The sequence below is a fragment of the Eurypyga helias genome, unplaced genomic scaffold (genome assembly GCF_000690775.1).
Source record: "Eurypyga helias isolate BGI_N326 unplaced genomic scaffold, ASM69077v1 scaffold16336, whole genome shotgun sequence".
In the NCBI taxonomy this organism is placed as follows: domain Eukaryota; kingdom Metazoa; phylum Chordata; class Aves; order Eurypygiformes; family Eurypygidae; genus Eurypyga; species Eurypyga helias.
The window spans coordinates 12,804-32,370 of NW_010258682.1; the positions used below are offsets into that span (position 1 = coordinate 12,804).

A 19,567-nucleotide genomic window follows, 5' to 3' on the forward strand; every position below is an offset into this window, starting at 1 on the left:
GAGCACTGAAAGCATTGCATAGAATAAATCTTCAGTGATGAGAATGGTAATGCTTCTGGAATACAGGGACCCCTTCGTCTTTCTGTAGTTTAGAACAGACATCTAACTTGCTGTTTTCACTGTCTGTATTTTTAATGGAGTACAACCGCAGGAGATTAAAAATACGCACTGTAGGGATAAGTTTCCTGTAATTTTGACTTGATTAGCTGAAATGCAGGAGCTGGTACAATAGCCACTTCCTTGTCTAACCATACTATGTGTACTGAGTAGACTGCCTTCTGCAACAAAAGTTACTCCCTTTTGTAGTGGCTGGTTTTGGGATTGATGTTCCCTGTTCAAAATGCATTGTGTAAGGTATGACTTCCTTGTCAGTCAACAGCTACTTTCCTTTCATAGTGTTCTTAACATTGATAATAGCATTAAGTGAAATATGATTTTTTTTTTAAACATTACACCCACACTGCTTACTAGATTGGAAAAGAACTATTGCTCTGTAGTAAAGGAGTGTGTGTGCAGAGGTTTAAAAGTGTCTCTCCACAGAGGTACAACTGCTATAAACATCACTGGAGTGATACAAGGAAATCTGTGATTCTGGAAGTGACTCCTGGAGGAATTGACCAAATTGATCCTGCAACAAATAAAGTCCTGTGCTCCTATGACTACAGAAACATTGAAGGCTTTGTTGATATTACTGGCTATCAGGGAGGCTTCTGTATCCTCTATGGAGGATTTAGTAGATTGGTGAGTACTAAAACAAAACCTCTTGGTATGGTGCTTAGTATGTTTATAGCTGCATATTTCATAATGAAGTCTCAGCATCATTTGAGCTTACAAGTGTGTGCATCACTGGGACCCAGACGTGGAGTCTCAAGTCTTGTGAGTGGGTTTTAACTGATTTCCTGTTGAAAAGGGGGTTTAAAACACTTGAGAGCAATGTGTAAGGGTGTTTTTTTTGCTTACTGCATGTTTAAAAACTACAGAGCATATAAATAACTGGGTATTTTATCTGGTTAGTGAATATAAATGCAATGTGGGCATGGAGTTTCCTGGCACTTCTCAAGGTTACAGAAGTGACAGGCAGTATTACAAATCTACCTAACTGATGGAGGGATTCTGTTCAGAAATAGATTGATCGATGGTGATGCTTCCTTCTAGGCCTGTGAGCTGATATTCAGCAACTTTGCTTGGGAAATACCATTGTGTAATGTTGGTTTTGAAATCTGTAAAAGGGTTTCTGTGTAATGTACTGCAAAGCAGCTGAAATAGATCTTCAGGAATTAATTCATGGTTACTAATGTAAATATAGCTACCTCGGTCACTACTAACAGAATTGGACTCTGTTCTTTAGATCAGGGTTTCCATGTCTCTTGTACTACAGCTTTCCTCTGGTGTAAAACCAGCAATACATAATTGATCCTCTAGAGCTGCCCTAACCTTGCCTAGCAGCACTTATGTGTAGCAGCTGGGGCTACCACTGTGGTTCTCTGACTCCTCACTCCTGCCAGGCTGTCCGGATCTGTCGCAGGGGTGGACAGGCAGGTCATGCAGATCTGTACTTTAATGGCATGCTAATGTATAGCAGGGTATCCTTTAGGAATAGCTGCTATAGGTTTCTCTTCTTGTATGGCAAATGTAAACTTAATAGGGAATCTCTTGTGTACTAAATACCTCTTTATACCATACACTTAGCAAAGGCAAGCTCAGCTGCTGGGAAGATTTTTCTACTGCTAGGTATAGTGAAGGGTTATTTATGGAACTGTGATTTCTTGAGCTATGCTGTATTTTTCACTTTTTTTTTCCTTGTCAAAACTTGCAGCACCTGTTTGCATCTGAGCAGAGGGAGGAAATTATCAAAAGTGCAATAGAGCATGCTGGCAACTTCATAGGTATCTCTCTGCGGACAAGGAAAGAATCCCTAGAATTTGAGCAATACTTGAATCTTCGCTTTGGAAAATACAGCAATGATGAATATGTAACGTCTTTAGCAGAGTTTGTTGTTCAAAAAATAACACCTAGACAGTTGGTAAGGGTATCACACTGAACTTACATGGTCCCTCTGAAGTGCTAAGCATTCTTTCTTAACAGGCCTTTTTTTTTTTTTAAGGAACCTGTGAAAAGAGTACTAGCTCTTACAGAAGCCTGCTTAGTTGAGCGGGATCCAGCTACCTATAACATTGCAACTTTGAAACCTTTAGGGGAGGTAAGAGGCAACCTTTCTCAGTACCACTTCTTCAAATAGAAGCTCTGAAAGATGATAATAGTTGTAATCTGATAATATACATAGGATGGTCTTAATTTGTAGAGTAGACAAATAACACTGCTTCATGAATGTGATCTTTATCTCTCATTTTTAGGTATTTGCAATAGTTTGTGACACTGAAAACCCCCAGCTTTTTACCATTGAATTTATCAAAGGACAAATTCGGAAATACTCTTCAACAGAAAGGTAACTGGAGCTCCTGTGGGTTATAAATTCAAATGGAAGTTGCCATTGTAGTGCTTCTAGTTTCTCAGCTTCCATAAACTGACCCCTGGAAGCATAAGTCAAAGCCTTACTATTCTAGTGGCCTACCACTTACAAATCAAGGTTTAAATTTCTGCCCTTTATCTTCATCTCAGCTTTAAGCAAATCTGTCCAGCATGTTTCTGATGAATGTGTAAGTGGTGGACAGTTAGATACAGCTGGTTTCTCCTGAGCAGTATGGTTCTGTGTATGTTGTACTTGGCTAACTCCTATATCTGAGACAAGGAAAGAAAGCACAATTGAAGTGATGAAATGTGAAAGCTGTAAACCCTTTGAGCTGTCTGCTTGAGATGGTCTTAGTTGATTCTATTTAAAACAACCAACAGAACAGTCCCTGAGTGTGCTTGCCGTTGTAATGCAGCCTAATCCTGCTAAGTGAGCTTTTGCAGAAAGCACAGGGATGAATTGGCTCCCAACATGTGTAACTCATCAACAGATAATCTAGAGCTGATATCTTTAGTGAAAGGCTGCAGCTGGCTACACATATGGGGTGTAAAACAGCTCTGTTCTTACAGTGAATGAAGGAACACTTGAAAGTTAGTGAGTTTTTGCAGAGGTATAGATGCTAGCACCAGTCTTAGTAAGAGGTTCCAAGTATTGCTGCCTTTTATTCTGTGCTATTTCTTTTCTTTTTTTCTAAACTTGCCTTTTTAACCCCACTTTTCTGATCTAAATTGTATGTCTTTCTCCCAACCCAGAGATTCTCTCCTGGCTAGCTTGTTGGATGGAGTGAGAGCTTCTGGTAATAGAGATGTCTGTGTGAAGATGACCTCAACACACAAAGGCCAGCGTTGGGGATTACTCAGTATGCCTGTAGATGAAGAAGTAGAGAGCCTTCATCTGAGGTTTTTGGCTGCTCCTCCAAGTAAGCTAATACTTAATACATGGTTTTATAGTGCTCTTGAAAGCTTCCAGATACTTAGTCAGGTACTGTGCACTTAACTTCTGTTATGTCTTTTTCCAGATGGTAACTTTGCAGATGCTGTGTTCAGGTTCAATGCTAACATTTCCTACAGTGGGGTACTACATGCGGTTACACAAGATGTAAGAAATAAATCCTCTGCCCATCCCCTGGAGATGTTGTGAATGCATAAAGATACTAATAATTGGTATTTCCTACCCAGGGTCTGTTCTCAGAAAACAAGGAGAAACTCATTAATAATGCCATAACAGCATTGCTCTCACAGGAGGGAGATATTGCAGCATCTAATGCAGAGCTTGAAAGCCAATTCCAAGCAGTAAGACGACTAGTGGCTTCAAAAGCGGGCTTCCTTGCTTTTACTCAGCTTCCAAAGTAAGTGAGAAGTCTCTTCAAGCTGGGAAGTAGTAGGTGAAAACAGTTCTTGAGCATTTGATGATGTCTTATTTTTAAAACTGAGAACTGGAGTTAAGCCTCATGTCTGGGAAGTGGAAGACTGTACACAATTGCTTCCAGTAGTATGAGGCTGTCATCAGACTTTGATGTAAATTGAGAATCTCAAATGATCATTAGCAGAGGAAGAATCAGCTTTATATAATAAATCTCTGCCTTGATTCAAATATGGTTCAATCTTTTAGTTAATGGAAAAATTTCTAAAATGTACCTTCATCTGTCCTTGAAGTAGGCACTACTACATACTAAAAGTATGTTGATGCCACTGCTATCTTCAGTTCCACACGAGATAAAGCTTAATGTTAGGCAGTGGAGCTGTACTCCTACAGTAAGTACAGGCTGCTTGGAGTTTGTGTCTTAATTGGATAACATAAGCAAGCAGAAAAAACTGCCTGATTTTCTTGTGAAAATGAAAACTTCTTTGGAATATTTCTGACTACAGGGCAACTGAACAAATGGAAGAGTAATACATGCAGTTAGTCTGAGACCTTTATAAAGTTCTGTTTAGCTGTGAATAGTGCTCTGTACTAATTGCTGTCCTGTAAATACAGAAATATGTCTGTTTTGGTGAACATGCTCTTGGCATATTGTTAACTGAAGTAAATATTAATGTTTTCCTACCAAGGAATCTCAAATTTATGGAAGTGTCAAGGTGCTGGCTTGCCAAATGCAATGGGAGCAGGCCTCTTTTAGTCTCCAATTGGATTTTTATCTTGATATGTTTCCTCTCTAATCTTTTTGTGGTTTTGCTTTCCTTTCAAAAGATTTCGAGAACGATTAGGAGTGAAGGTTGTGAAAGCCCTGAAAAGGAACAATGATGGAGTAACCCATGCCTCTATTGACATGCTTTGTGCTCTTATGTGTGTAAGTATTAAATTGCAGATTCTTTCACACTGGAATGTATGAACTTCAGTCTTCTGAAAGATGTAGACATGGGGATTGTCCGTCGTCTTGCAGTGTGCTCAAACATGAAATAACTTGGGGTACACAGATTTAGAACTTGAAGTAGGATGTGGGTTTTATCCATTCAGAATGTGGCTTTTGGACTACAGCTATTAAGAACTGAGGGTTGAAATGTGACTGCATAGTGAATACTGTGTGGTATGTGGTTTTCCTTATAGCCCATGCATGATGACTATGACTTGAGACAGGAGCAGTTGAACAAAGCTTCCCTTCTTTCTTCAAAGAAGTTTCTAGAAAATCTACTAGAAAAATTCAATTCCCATGTGGTAAGTGAAAGTTTGAAAAGCACCTAACCTATGTTTTCTTAATTACTATGAAAACACTTCTGTCATGCTTGCATAGATGTATACTTAGAGATATTTGTACCTGCAATTGAAAATACAGCTGTATCTGGCACTAGAGCTTGTCCTAAATCGGTTTGGATCTGAGTAAGTTAGAATGTGTCTGTCTGTAGAACAGACCTTGAGTGTCAAGCAACACATGCTTGCATGTTTAATAGGGAAACTGGGTGTTCCTTTTAATGAAAACGATCATGTAAACTGGTACTTAGGGGATTGAAACTAGAAAAAGTAATTTGCAGCACACCAGTATACGAAGTCACGGATCTCTGATACGCTCTAGGAGCCAGTATTCTACAAGAGTATTGCCATACTCAACATCATGCCATATTTCAAACTTGTAATTTTTGATTGCAGTATCTTTCATGGAATAACAAGGAAGAGCATTTCAGCATCATGAGTTCAGAATAAAACTTGAATGAATCCAGCCTGAGAGTATCTGTATTACATACCTGTCTTCCTAATTTCAGGAACATGGGACAGGTGCCCTAGTAATTAGTTCACTTCTGGACTTCTTGACATTTGCCCTATGTGCTCCATATAGTGAGACTACTGAGGGGCAGCAGTTTGACATGTTGTTGGAAATGGTGGCATCAAATGGAAGAACGCTATTTAAACTCTTTCAGGTAAGATTTCATATTTTTTTTTTACTATTACTAGAGGCCTTAGTCAGTGATCACAAACTCTTTCTTGTTCTCCTGAAAGACATTTGTCTACTGTTCAGCTGGTTAACGTGCCTTTTCTACCTTGGTGAGTGTGTAGTGACTTATTGCGTTACCTTCAGAGATCAGATTTGAAGTGGTTTTTCTACAGTGAATGGTATGCCAAGTCATTGTAGAGTAAACTGCCGGACTTGTTTCTAGAAATGCTTTAGAATTATCAGTTAAATATTAAGTTAGATTCAGCAGATGCAGATCTTGTTGTCTGTGGAGAATCTACCACCTTCTTGTTTGTCTCCTCAGTAAATGAGGAGTTACAAGAGTGACATCTTCTTCAGTAGTAAACCTGTAAGAATTGTAAGATTTCTTAGCTAAAATATCAGTGCTTTCTTTCTGTAAAATCAGTATGCTCTTCTGCTTCTTGGTCAGTGTCAGCTTCTGTCAGACAGCTTCCCCAGCATTATTCCCACTTCTCTGGTGTATGTACTGCTATTCAGTGCCAGGAAGTCCATCTGACAGTTGCACAACAGATCCTTGTTTAAAGGTATGGGATGGGAACTCTCCCTCTAGTTCTGGGCAAAAGTTAATCTCAGTTCTGTGAAAGCTAGTCCCAGGGAGAACAGCCATGTAGATGAGTTAAACTGAATCACAGATGATCTGATCTTCAAAATTTGCACTTGCATAATTATGTTGCCAACATTCTGTTTTAGCACCCTTCCATGGCAATTGTAAAAGGAGCAGGTTTGGTAATGAAGGCAATAATAGAGGTGAGATTTTATCAGTGTTACCTGGGATAGCATACTAAATATTTATTGTCTATTTTATAAGTCCGATTGCTTACCAATATAAATGTGTTTTTATATTAGCTGCTCCTGGCGGGGGAGGGTGGGGGAGTGGGGTGAGGAGCAGAACACCTGCTTATTTAATTGTGGTTTAATATAGCAACTTGCTTTATCTTACGCTTGGGGGTTTGGAAGGCATGTGAGTTGGGTCATTAGGTAATGCCTTGCACGTTTTCATACTGCAGTCAAGATTTGGCTGTAATGTTGTATGTAGCTCAGTCACATACCTCAGCCACCAGAGTTTTCCTGCATGTTACGGAGGGCCTGTCAAGGAGGAGAGACCGTATTTTCTTGGATGCATTGCCAGATGGGATGGGACTGGGATTAGCAGGCTGTAGTGTCCCAGAGCAGTTAGTCATGTCAGCCTCTGTTCTTGCTCTTTCTGCTTCAGAAAGGATGATTTGGCTTTGTTAGTTTCCATGCCACATGATGTATGGGCCAAATCCATACTTCTCAAGGGCTGCTCTTGGTTGTTGCAGGGTGACCTTGCTATCTGACTCGACACTTCCTGTGTTGAAATTCAGGGCTTAAACTAGTGCTTCGTTGTATCACAATGGCTTATGCATCTGAAATGCATCTAATACTTTCTCGTGAATGAACACTTGAAATAGACGTGGTATAAATCTGCAAGCTTCCATAGATACACCTGATAATGTGGACTAGAAAGTTGCTATACTGTCTGTTACAACTCCCATCATTTGAACTGCAGTGAGACTTGGGCAAGTGACAATGCAATGAAAGCTTTTTCTTAATTATTTATTGCAACTAACATATCTCAACTAAGTGACAGTCTTACCCATGTGGCGATCTAAACCAAACAGCATCAGTTTTTCTTAAATGGTTACTGTTGACCCAAGTCAAGCAATGAGCAGTTACATATGGCTGTCATTCTTTGTTTAACCCTAATTTGCAATTGCAATATGGAAATGGTACTTGGAAATATACTACTAGCCTCCTGATCTGTGATGGGAAGCATGTATCGTACCCTATTCACTGTTACTGTCCTCATAGATGTAACTACCTATTATCTGGTCTGTGGCTTTACCACAACTTTGATCAGTTGCTGTTGAAAACTTGTACTTAAAGCCTGGCTTTTGGATATTAATTGACATAATTGGTGGTCAATAAGGCCTTGGAACTGTAGACTAAAATAAAAGCAGCTTAACTAAGATTCTTTCTTCAGTAATCATCTTGCCCTGTTTCCAAAGGAAGGAGACAAAGAGATTGCTACCAAAATGCAAGACCTTGCCCTCAGTGAAGGTGCCTTACCTCGTCACTTGCACACTGCTATGTTTACAATAAGCACAGATCAGAGGATGCTTACAAATAGGTATGTCAGTCTCCTTTGATGTATGATGTTTAAGAAGTCCAAGTAACAGCCTAGCTAACACTAGTAACGCTGGGAGGTGAGGGAAGAAAACCTGCAGTTCTTCAGAAGACGATTTTCTTTGGCAGCTGGTCTCTTTTAACCAGGGCAAGCTTCAGCTGAGGCTGCAGCCACTTAACAAACCTTTGATTATTTTGCCAAAATGAGACTTGGATTGGTTACTTGTTAAAGGCTCAAATTTTGATTATTATTTTCTTCTGAAAATATTCAGGGGAAGAAAAAGCAAGTAGAATGTCTGGAACTTGTCAAAGGGTTTTAACTTTATCATACAACGGTGTAACTCCTGGTGTGCACACCTGGGACAGTTTGCATGCATTTAGGGTCACCCGTTCTGTCTGAGAGACAAGTCTGCTGATACAGAAATCATTCTGTGAATTCAGCAGTCAGTAGAACTTGTCAGCTGTTGAGGCTGGGCCTGAGGGCATGCGGAGGAAGATGAGTGGTAATTCAGTTATTTCCACCCAAATGCAAGATTATGGAAGTTTTTAACTGCATGGTCCTGAAGCACTTAGAGTTGCTAAGTGACAAGTGGAACTTGTTGCCACTGTGTGTCCTTCAGGAGAGAGCTAGTATGAAACCTTCTGTCAGACTAGTTCTCTTTGGAGTTACTAATGGCTTGCTTATAAATGATGCTTCAGTTGAAGGCAGTAGAACCTTAGTGACAAATGTTGGCACCACGTGTCATTGACACAGAAGGCAGGCCCCCAAAAAGGCTTTCCTAGCCAATAAAACTGACATTAAGAGCTTCACATAGAGCAGTTAACATTTCTTGATGGCTTCTAGACTTTTAACTTTAACTGTAACTTAAGATGGACTGGATGAACTTACACTTGGTTGTTGGCTGTTTAGTTTCTGCTCTATTGCTCAAGTGTTCTTTTGAGGTCTAGATAAAGCATGTGCTGCTACTGTTCCACTAACTTCACTGGAACTTCATAAAGGCAACACTTTTAAAGCATGCTAAACATCTATTTGAACTTGAACGATATAAGGCTTTGTGCTCTTACTCATTCAAGAGCACGAAGCTCTTGCTCATCTTCATTTCAGCAGCATGGTAAGGGTGTCAGTTCAGCAGTTTAAAAATCTGTTTAAAATACTAACTTGCAGTTTGTTAATTCCAATGGCTTTTCCAGGCAGTTAAGTAGACATTTGGTTGGCCTCTGGACAGCTGAGAACAAAACTGCTATGAACTTGTTGAAACGTATTTTGGTAAGTAAAAAGGAGATGGAGCAGGGAAAGAATAAGATCTGAGAACCTATAGTATTGGAAAACTTGGGGTAGTCTGTGTTGTGAACACATCCCTTTTCCTCTGAAAGGGGGAAGTCTAGTGTGAGGGATCAGCAGTCTGGCATCTGCTATTTGAAGGATACGGATTGCTAGTACAAAACATCTCTAATTCTTTAACTATGTTACTTTCCTCCACTTTCAAAAATGGTGTGTGAAACACAAATAAGGTGTCTGACTTTTTTTTTAATTAAAAGGACAAAAATATGGGAGACATAGTAAACATAGTCTCTAATGCTTAGTTGCCAGTAAGAAACTAAGGCAAAAGTTCTGTCTATGCTTTCATGTCTGTCCAACTTTGCTTGTAATATAGCTAAACTTATATATAAGCTGATGCTTCCAGTGTTGTTTCACCCTTACAGCCTCCTGAAAGGTTCTTGCTTAAGTTAGTTCAGTAAAACCAGTTCAAAGGATGGTGTTAACTTAGAATTACTAAATCTGAAGAAATAGCAACCATTAAATTCAAAATAGCAGTTCCTTCATTTTTGGCAGAACAAACTTTCTTCAGCTTGGCCTTCCGAAAGGCTTACTCAGATGAGACTCATCTCTCTAATGTCACATGCAACATTCAATCAGTATCAGAGGATATGGATGGATTCTAGCATTGCAGTATTCATCCTCTTCAATTGCTGTAGGATCACACTCTCTTCTTCCTGTGCTCCTTAGCGTCATTAATTGCCCCTTTGAGAAATGGGATATAGGCACAATCTCTGCTGTACTGGAGCTAATGAGGTGCCCCTGAATGGTTCTGTTGGAGGATGGTGGCATTTCACTAAAAAGCTAAAAGCGGCTGTAGCTTTGCATACTTGCTTTAGAGCAGAACATAAATTCTGTTTTGAAATCTCTACTTTAAAAAAAAGATCTTGTCAACTAACATGATGGTTTCTGTTCCAGTAGCTATGTGCGTTTACACTGGTTTTAAATGTTTCTAGCCACCAGGTTTGCTGGCATACCTTGACAGTGCTGATCCTGTTCCTGAAAAGGATGCTGATAGGATGCATGTTAGAGATAACTTAAAAATTGCAACTGTAAGTAAGCGTATTGTCTTACTTTCTCTGTTAAATGGATGTACAGTCTTTCACTTTGCTAATATAATACACACTTGACTGTTGCGCTGATCTGCATCAAGCATGTTGGTAGACCCACAACTGCAAATAACTAATGGAAATTTCTTTTCTGCAGGATCAGTATGGCAAGTTTAATAAAGTGCCGGAGTGGCAGAGACTGGCTGGAAAAGCTGCGAAGGAAGTTGAAAAATTTGCCAAAGAGAAGGTGGATTTAGTCTTGATGCACTGGAGAGATAGAATGGGCATAGCTCAAAAAGAGGTAAGTGTTTGGAGCTTGTTATTACAGCAGCTTGACTGAATGTAGAGAGCAAGACCTACAACTCTGTGAAATCAGAGGGAAGCTTGATGGTAATAGAGTTGTAGGAATGTGAGAAACTTCATAGCTCTGCTTCCTTTTAGTAAACTCTCTGCTTCTTAATGATCTTCATCCTGAGTTAGAACAGGGTTCCAGGGAGAATGTGAAGCAGGCAAATGGATTAGTTCAGCATCTGTGTTAAGCTTTAGATTGTTCCTGCTTTAGCCAAACTTAGCAAACTGGACTGCAGCTGATGTGCAGATCTTCCCAGGTAATTATACAGGAGAATAGGAAATGCCTCAAAATGTGGCAAAACCAGTCTTTAAACTACATTCTATGAGTTGGAAGAAACTGGATATTCTTATGCTAGTGGTATTTTAGTTACAGAACCTGCTTGAAGATTAGTATTACCTTGAATATAGGTACTTCAGTGCTTAAGATGCTGAATAAGGCTGGACATAAACCACAGTTAAGATTGAAGTGGTGACTGTGTTTGTCTGACGTTTATAAGGGGATAGCTCAAGCACTGCTAGAGTTGTTACTGTTGGTCTTTTTCCTTTCATTTTATTACCATATTCTCTATGACAGACTGCTTGAATTGCAGGCTGTTTGCCTTAACTTGTAGTCTCCAACCTAAGCTTGTTCTTTATGCATTCTGAAAATGAAGCAAGCCATGATACATGCAATGAAGGATGAAAAGAAATGCAATGCAGATTATTGAAAATGCCTGTCTTTTGTACTTGATTTGACACAACAATAACCTTTAATTTAGGAAAACCTTAACTCCGTAAAATCTAGCTGGAATATATGGTGAACTAGGTTTAAAACGAAGCATTAATGGGGAAATGTGGAAAATGGTGGTGGAAGGGCAAATTGCACTTGATCTTGCTTAGACACTGAGTTTAAATAATCATTTTCCTGGAGTTCTGAGCTGTTTTGCATACATTTACTGTGATGCTAGTGTAGCTTGGAAAGGGTAGTAGTAAGTTTGGTATTACCACTTGGAACTACTTCAGTGGCTGTGGTTTAAATGTGCCTTTTCTTTTTCTTCCAACTTTCCATCACAATCAGGACAGAAACAATATGGTGAGTCGATCTCCGCCACTTGTGTGGATTGTGTTGCTTAGGCTTTTGCTTGCATGTGGTACTTCATGTGGAGTGTAACACTGATTCCATGCTTGATCAAACCAGGGAACCTTTCAGTAGCCAAATCAGGTCTGAGTTAGTTTTGTGACTTGCTCTGGTCAGTTCTTTTCAAGAGGAAGGTATTTGTATTGTGGGTTTTCCCCTCCATCAGCCCTGGAGCTGATGGGAACCAAGCTTTGCTCAGGGTTGACTTGTTCCTAAATGAATGACTTGTTAAACAGCTGAAAGTTTCTCTGGCATGATTTAACTTAGTGTAAATAACGCTTGTGACAGTCTTGCTACTGCTTGCTAGAAAAGGAGACCTTATTAATGAGACTGAACTTACTATGGCTTTTGAAGGAATAAAAAAACCCCAGCTTTTTATTTTAAAAAGGTAAAAACACTGCCAGTGTTCTTACTAACTTCTTAAATTTGGCTCTTTTGCAGAATGTTATTCAAAAGCCAGTGATATTAAGGAAACGACGCCAAAGAATAAAAATAGAAGCAAACTGGGATCTCTTCTATTACAGGTAAAATACTAAGATTAATGTGGTGGTGTCTGAGACAAGTTGTTACCTGACTGGATATTTTTGTTAATATCTTCTGAGTTGCTGTGGCTTGTTTCCAAAGTCTACTTACCTTGAAGCAGTGCAGGTAACAGGAACAGTGCTTTGTAACAGGAACTTTATGAAAAATGAAATTCTAAGGTGTACTTAAGGATTTAGCTTGTGTTTAGGAAAGAAGGGAATTTGGAAGGCTTCTCAGATGTTACCAAACTGCACTCTTATTTTCTTCTGAGTCAAAAGGAAGAGTGAGCAACAAACTGCAGATGCTGAAGGCTAAGCAAAGGAGCACTGGAAAGCACTGTAGTGTGTTTGCATCAACCTGTAAGCTACTCAAGACATGTTAACTTGAATTGGAATAAAAATGAACTGAAGGCAGGCAGAGAGAAGACACATGGATACTGGATTTCAAGTAGTTCCACAGGTCCTAAATGCAGCTTGATCACCTCTGAGTTCTTGGAACTGTCAGAGTTCGTAACAGAAGGACCTCATCTGAAAAAGGAGTCACTTTGATGTAACACCCCTAAAGAAAGTAAATAGACTAATAAAGCTTGACTGTTCAACGAGCTATGAAAGCAAACTTGAAGAAATTCTGTAAACTTAAATGTTTCAGTGCTTAATGCTTCTAAAGGTTAAATAGTCTGTTCTGTGCAAGTGTTGCATGAAAGGAAGATGCACATGCTCCTGAACTTTGAGTATTAAAGTGCTGCTCTCAGCCAGTGCCTGGATCCAAAGGCTGTTTTGTAAGAGCCACTGAAGAATGCCCACTGTCTGTCTTGTGACACTTGAGACATCAACTGCTACTTTCCTACCTGAACTACTCTTTTAAAACATACACTTGGTATGTGCATGTGCGCTTCCCCGAGTTATTGCTCACTCGTAGCCCTTACTGGCAGGTATGGTGAATATCTCACGAATCTCCTCTTCATCAGTGACACACAGATAACAAATTGAGCTAAAAAGGATGACAATAGCCATGCTTTAGTCTCTGCTGAGCTCAGTGTGTGAGGGGTTTAAAGTATTTAACTTATTTCTTAGATTTCTTCAGGATCATGCTAGATCAAACTTGATTTGGAACTTCAAAACACGGGAAGAACTGAGAGATACTCTTGAGTCTGAGATGAGAGCATTTAACATTGACAGAGAACTTGGTAGTGCTAATGTTATCTCGTGGAACCACCAGGAATTTGAGGTAAATGATCTGCTGTAGGAGAAACTGCATATGTAAAATATGTCTACTTAAAACGGTACTTTGCTTTCTCATAGCTATGTGTGTGAACCTTGTGTTGACAATCCCTGACTGCAAGCCAGAACTCTTTTGGGGGTTACAGAATAAACTGCTAAGGCTTGAGGCGGTGGACGGGTACTGCTGTCCAGTGTCACTGTAAGACTGAAACCTCCTCAGCTTGACAAATGACACTGTACAGATGAAACACTGATCAGAACCTTTGTGTTAAGAGGAAGAGAAGAGTTGCTATTACATGATTTGGGCAGTTTCCCAAGTCACTTCTTCCTGCTAGGAAGTTCCTTGTCTTTACTGCCATCATGTCTCAGTGATCCTCAGGCCATTAAATACTGGGTTGCCAGACCATGAATAGGTTGTGGCTAAAACAATGCTGCTCTGTACATTACAAACTGAGGATACTGTTTTCACATTCTAGGAACAGCAGTACCTAAAGTGAAAAGGGCATTTCAGAATTCTCAAAACAACTGATGCGATCCTAATTGGCTTTCTCAAAACAACTTGCAAGATGTTTTCAAGTAATGTGCTAATAAACACTTCCTCTATCTTTTATCTCCAGTATTGTTATGGTTCTACACGGTTCCATTTCATGTGTAATGAGAAAGCAAAGCACGGCTGCACTTGAATTCAACTGTAATATACTCTTAGGTATTCCCCTTGTCACAGTTCAGCTTTCTAGCTGAAATTTGAGCAGAGGACTACTAGTGAAACAAGAGTGAACTGCTGCTTTTGAGGAATTCTCAGTGGTCTTGCAATTCTTATTTGTCAGTCATCAGGCAAATGCTGTAGGAGAACTATTTTATGTATGCAACTTTAGCCCTGTCACATAGCTACAGATTACTACTTTGATGCAGTAAATAGCTAAGTTTGGATTTGGATTGGTATATATTGTACTGGCACTTAGCTTTTGAAGTTTCCTTCAGGTGTGGGTCTTCTGGGTACCACAGTGTCTACTGTGTCATCTCTATCCCTGTACTTTAGAGGTGCTAACTGGGCAGGACAGACAGATTTGAAATGTAATAATACAGGCTTCCCATTTGCACTTCATGCTCCTATGTTACATTCCAGTAGCATAAGCATCACTAGCATTCTTGCAGTTACAGCCCAGGATACTTCAGGACTGGCTTGAAGGGGGCTTACATAACATGATCTTTGAAGAGCTGCTGTCTCAGACTTGCTTTTAAATATTTTAAACGAGTAGGTTATCAGGCTATGCTTTATGTATTTGAACTAACTACAGACTGGTGACAAAGGCTTCCCTGTCATCTGTGGAACCTGTCACTTTGCCAAGGAGGATGGCAGCTTGAGATTGCTCTGGAGGTGTACTAGTCAGTGGGACTTCTGTATCATGCTGTGGTCAAATCTGTAGATAACTTTGGCCTGCAAACTATAGATAAGAAAAACCACTATAGAGTGTGGCTTTTGTGGTATGTTAGAGGTACCTGTCAGTGAGGTGCTTGCCAAATGCTTAAAACTACTGAGCACTGAGGTGTATGGTTAAATTTAATGTAGCTGCTGTGAAGTTAATGATGACTCTCATTGTGCAATTTCACTTTCAGCTTCTTGGTGTGTATACTGATGCCTCTAGGCTTTTATTACCCAGCAAATGTAACCAGTAATTAAATCATGCTTGTGTTGGGTACTTGTAGTAACATGGAACAAAATACCTTGCCACAGAATAACTACCTATTAAAGCTTGAGTCACTGAATACATCATGTTGTTGTTCAAGTTTAGTTAATAAAACCAGCTGATACTAGAAACAAGTTACTTAAAGGCTTGAAGCTGGACTTTCAGTAAGGTGAGAAACTTCTGTTGTTCTGGGGAGCAACAATAGCTTATGGCATATATTTTGTAGATCTGGATTTCTTTGACAGCAAACTTGCAGATTTCAGTCTTCCTTAGACTGTAGGAGGGGTTGCTAACTGAGTTTATGGATGCAAGGAAGTACACTATTGTTATGCAAGCAATAACTTAATGAAGGAGAAACAATATTTACTGTTAAGTAACTCATCCTGTGTTACAGGTAAAATATGACTGCCTTTCTGAAGAAATAAAAATAGGGGATTATTACCTAAGATTACTACTGGAAGAAGATGAAACTGAAGAGAGTGGAGCAATCAAAAGATCGTGAGACATTATTAAAATCCTGTCTCATTCCCAAGGTCTCTGTTTATTTCTTCACTAAAATCTCATCTCTTTCTTAGATATGAGTTCTTCAATGAATTGTACCATCGCTTCTTGCTTACCCCAAAAGTGAATATGAAATGCTTATGTTTGCAAGCACTGGCCATTGTTTATGGAAGATGTCATGAAGAAATAGGACCATTTTCTGATACTAAGTACATTGTTGGGATGTTAGAAAGGGTAAGAATTACTTGAAATTAGTTGATATAGTAGTTAATACACCGTTGGGCGCAACATATGTTCAGGTCCTTCAAGTTACTGTGAAACCCAAGCTTGGGTTTTACAGAAAGTGAAGCTGCAGCATGAATACATTTTCATGTCACCAAGTGTTCCTAGTATCTTCCCTTGATTCAGTTGCAGTTTCACTGGGGGAAAAAAAAATCCTGCTGATCAGGACTGTATGTCTAACTAGTCTCTTTATTCCTGCATTTTGTTGGCCTTAGCAGGTTTTCAGGCTGTACAGAAATAGTGTGAAGGAATATCACAATATTTTGTGTGATATTAATCTTGTGCTTGCTTTTGAAAAATGCAGAAGTATAAGCTTTTTAAGAGGAGAACCTTGTTCCACATTACACTGTTTCAAAATACTGACTTCAAGAGTAGTGGTGACATCACCAACCCTAATGAAATGGTAGCCTTAGATGGGCAGGTGTGATGGATTAGATTTTTAGTGGTAACTTCTTTGCCCAGTAACTGGGTCTGTTATGTCTTACAACTCAGAGCTTGCAAAAACGCATTTCCATGCAGGCTGAAGGGGTGGTTTGCCAATATCAGTGTGGGCTTTATATATGGCTGTTGTAAGTGAAATGGAACCAATGCAGTCACTTGTTACTTTGCATTGAGTCTTGATAGTCTCACCAGAGGTCTTACACCAAAGACCCACTCTGTCTGTGCTCATTTCTTTCCCTTGTATTTGTGTTAACTGGGTCACAGGGAAATCCAGATGCTGACCCTTTAGAACCATAGACTTAGCAGAAAAGTATCAGACCCAGAGCAAGGAGGAGGAGGGTGGCCACAAGACCTTTCCTCTTCAGTAGCAGAAAGCTGCGCTTTAGCTGTGCATGAAACTGGACACGTAATAGTAGTTTTATCCTGGGCATGAAAAAAATAAACCAGTCTTTGCAGCTGCAACTGTATTGACTTTTGAAGATCACTACTAATATGTGCTATCAAATACTAATCTATTCTTTTCTGCTGCAATAGTGCACTGACAGGCTTGAACGGGACAGATTGATACTGTTTCTCAACAAGCTGATCCTTAATAAGGTAAGGTGGACATCCACTTCACAGTAGTTTGGTCTTTCAGCTATATAAAATGGTCTTAACTAGTCTTTCAGGGTTAATAAGCAAAAATTCACGTCTTGAGGAAGTCTTAATGTTTGCAGCATTCTGGGATGCACTAGTTACTGGTGAGAAAACTGAAGTTAATGTGTAGATATAGCAGTGGTTGTATCATTCTAGAAACTTTAGAGAATGGTTTGACTTTTCTCATGGTCCCTTCTTACTAGAATAAGACTGTTCAGTATTTGTACAAACCTTGTCTAGAAAATGCTTGTGTTAACACCAGTTCATCTATTAACAGAAAAATGTGAAGGACCTTATGGATTCAAACGGCATTAGAATCCTTGTAGATCTGCTCACACTGGCACATCTTCACACAAGCAGAGCTACAGTCCCTCTGCAGGTATGTGGCCTTTTGTGTCTTACTACTCGTGTTTTGCTTTGCTAAAAGGACAGTTCTAAAAAAACCAATCAGCATCCTTAAATTTCCTGTGGAAATGCAATATTTGCCCTGAGGGCAAAGCTAATAATGCAAACATCAACTTCCAGAGCAATGTGATTGAGGCGGCACCTGATATGAAGAGGGAGAGTGAGAAAGAATGGTACTTCGGCAATGCTGACAAAGAAAGGAGTGGTCCTTACAGCTTTCAGGAGGTACTCATCAGCTGCTAACTCTCAAACTTGACAAATTATTTCTGTTCTGGTAACTGGGCGTGTTTCAAACAGTGAGAGGGAAAACTGTAAACAATGCTAAACTACATTCTCTAAGTAACTCTTTAAGGATTAAAGCAAGGTAAGACTTGATACTGTGCCAAGAGCCACAGCCCTTATGGTAAGGCTGCCTACCCTCCACTCCCCAGTTACGCTGCAATTAATCTGGCAATGTGCACTTAATGTTTCCTGACGGTAACATATATGTTGGAATTTCATGTGACTGTAGTAGTCTGCCATGCAGCAGTTAAAAGCTTCTCTTGAGTAGGAATGTTCAGGAGGAAGGGTAGCTCTGAATGCTGAATCAACTAATTTCGTCTCTCATCTTGCAATAGATGCAGGAACTATGGGACAGTGGAAAGCTGACTTCAAAAACACGTTGCTGGGCTCAAGGTATGGATGGCTGGCGACCACTACAGGTCATCCCTCAGCTGAAGTGGTGCTTGCTTGCCAGCGGCCAGGCTGTGTTGAATGAGACTGACCTTGCCACACTTGTACTCAACATGCTCATCACGGTGTGTGGATACTTTCCCAGCAGGTAACCATTTCTGCTGAAGATCAGTGGTTAACTTTCTCTGACAGATACATATATTCATAACTTCTAACTTACAGCCTTTCTTAGAAACTAAGTAGCACATTAACAAACTGCATTGAAGAGCCTTTTACATAGCAGTAACTAATTCTGTGGGCAGATGGAGAACACACAGGAATGCAGAAATGAATGCACATTTCTAATGCACAGTGGCATAGTTTTACTCTTGCAGGCAGGCTCTTGTTCAGCTTGGAAACAAAGCTGTTCTAATGCATGACCTTAAACAGCACTGTCTAACAACAAACTTTGAAGTTAACAAAAAATAACAGCACAGAATATGATCTCAGCAGCCTGATACTTACGGCTTGATCAAGTTGTTCTTTCTTGAAAGAGAAAAGGTACATGTGTGCTTACTGCTGTGCCACTTTAATTTTTAGGGATCAAGACAATGCTATTATAAGACCTCTGCCTAGAGTGAAAAGGCTGTTGTCTGATAGTACTTGCCTTCCTCATATCACTCAGGTAAGTAACATAAAAATGTGTTGAAACGAGTAGAAGTCTGACTTACTGACTTAACGTATTCACGTGGGGAAAATGGCAAGTGGGACAAACACATCAAATGACGTCAGTGAGGTGCTGCAGATCTCTGGACAAGCAGTTGTTTATTCACTGGGTGTTGTTACAAGCTTTATGTTGATTCAGCCAGTATCTTATTAACAAGTATTTCCATCCTTGGAGGTATTGAGAAGCCATCTGGACATGGTCCTTGGCAACCAGCTCTGGGTTACCCTGGTTCTGAACAGGGGAGGCTGCACAAGATAACCTCCAGAGTCCCTTCCAACTTCAACACTCTGTGATTCAAATTTGTTATTTTGGGGCCGAGGTGTTCTTTACCTGAAATTCTTGTAAGTTTACTGGCTTGTACCAATACCAAATTGGTTAAAGCTTCGGTTTTGGCTAGGTAGCTTGCACTACTCAAGCAGCTAATATAAATGCTTGTGTTCTTTTATTTCAGCTGTTACTGACTTTTGATCCAATCCTTGTGGAAAAAGTCGCTATACTGCTGTTTCATGTCATGCAAGATAACCCTCAGTTACCTCGGTTTTATCTGAGCGGAGTATTCTTCTTTATCATGATGTACACTGGTTCCAATGTTCTCCCTATTGCAAGGTGAGGAAAGACAATACCTAGAAATACCC

General features: G+C 39.8%; 1 protein-coding gene across 1 annotated transcript in view; it reads left to right on the top strand.

Moving 5' to 3' along the window:
- DNAJC13 (DnaJ (Hsp40) homolog, subfamily C, member 13) overlaps positions 1 to 19,567 on the top strand; it is a 47,219-nt gene that overhangs the window by 6,025 nt on the left and 21,627 nt on the right. Inside the window, exons 5-29 of the mRNA XM_010154443.1 lie at positions 541 to 741; positions 1,817 to 2,023; positions 2,105 to 2,200; positions 2,355 to 2,446; positions 3,223 to 3,389; positions 3,489 to 3,568; positions 3,649 to 3,818; positions 4,661 to 4,760; positions 5,018 to 5,125; positions 5,668 to 5,823; positions 6,567 to 6,623; positions 7,907 to 8,028; positions 9,216 to 9,291; positions 10,299 to 10,394; positions 10,549 to 10,692; positions 12,301 to 12,383; positions 13,455 to 13,608; positions 15,684 to 15,787; positions 15,865 to 16,024; positions 17,048 to 17,110; positions 17,427 to 17,528; positions 17,675 to 17,779; positions 18,172 to 18,374; positions 18,806 to 18,890; positions 19,384 to 19,538. Of these exons, the coding sequence (XP_010152745.1) occupies positions 541 to 741; positions 1,817 to 2,023; positions 2,105 to 2,200; positions 2,355 to 2,446; positions 3,223 to 3,389; positions 3,489 to 3,568; positions 3,649 to 3,818; positions 4,661 to 4,760; positions 5,018 to 5,125; positions 5,668 to 5,823; positions 6,567 to 6,623; positions 7,907 to 8,028; positions 9,216 to 9,291; positions 10,299 to 10,394; positions 10,549 to 10,692; positions 12,301 to 12,383; positions 13,455 to 13,608; positions 15,684 to 15,787; positions 15,865 to 16,024; positions 17,048 to 17,110; positions 17,427 to 17,528; positions 17,675 to 17,779; positions 18,172 to 18,374; positions 18,806 to 18,890; positions 19,384 to 19,538 (3,086 nt within the window). The remainder of the gene's footprint in view (positions 1 to 540; positions 742 to 1,816; positions 2,024 to 2,104; positions 2,201 to 2,354; positions 2,447 to 3,222; positions 3,390 to 3,488; positions 3,569 to 3,648; positions 3,819 to 4,660; positions 4,761 to 5,017; positions 5,126 to 5,667; positions 5,824 to 6,566; positions 6,624 to 7,906; positions 8,029 to 9,215; positions 9,292 to 10,298; positions 10,395 to 10,548; positions 10,693 to 12,300; positions 12,384 to 13,454; positions 13,609 to 15,683; positions 15,788 to 15,864; positions 16,025 to 17,047; positions 17,111 to 17,426; positions 17,529 to 17,674; positions 17,780 to 18,171; positions 18,375 to 18,805; positions 18,891 to 19,383; positions 19,539 to 19,567) is intronic.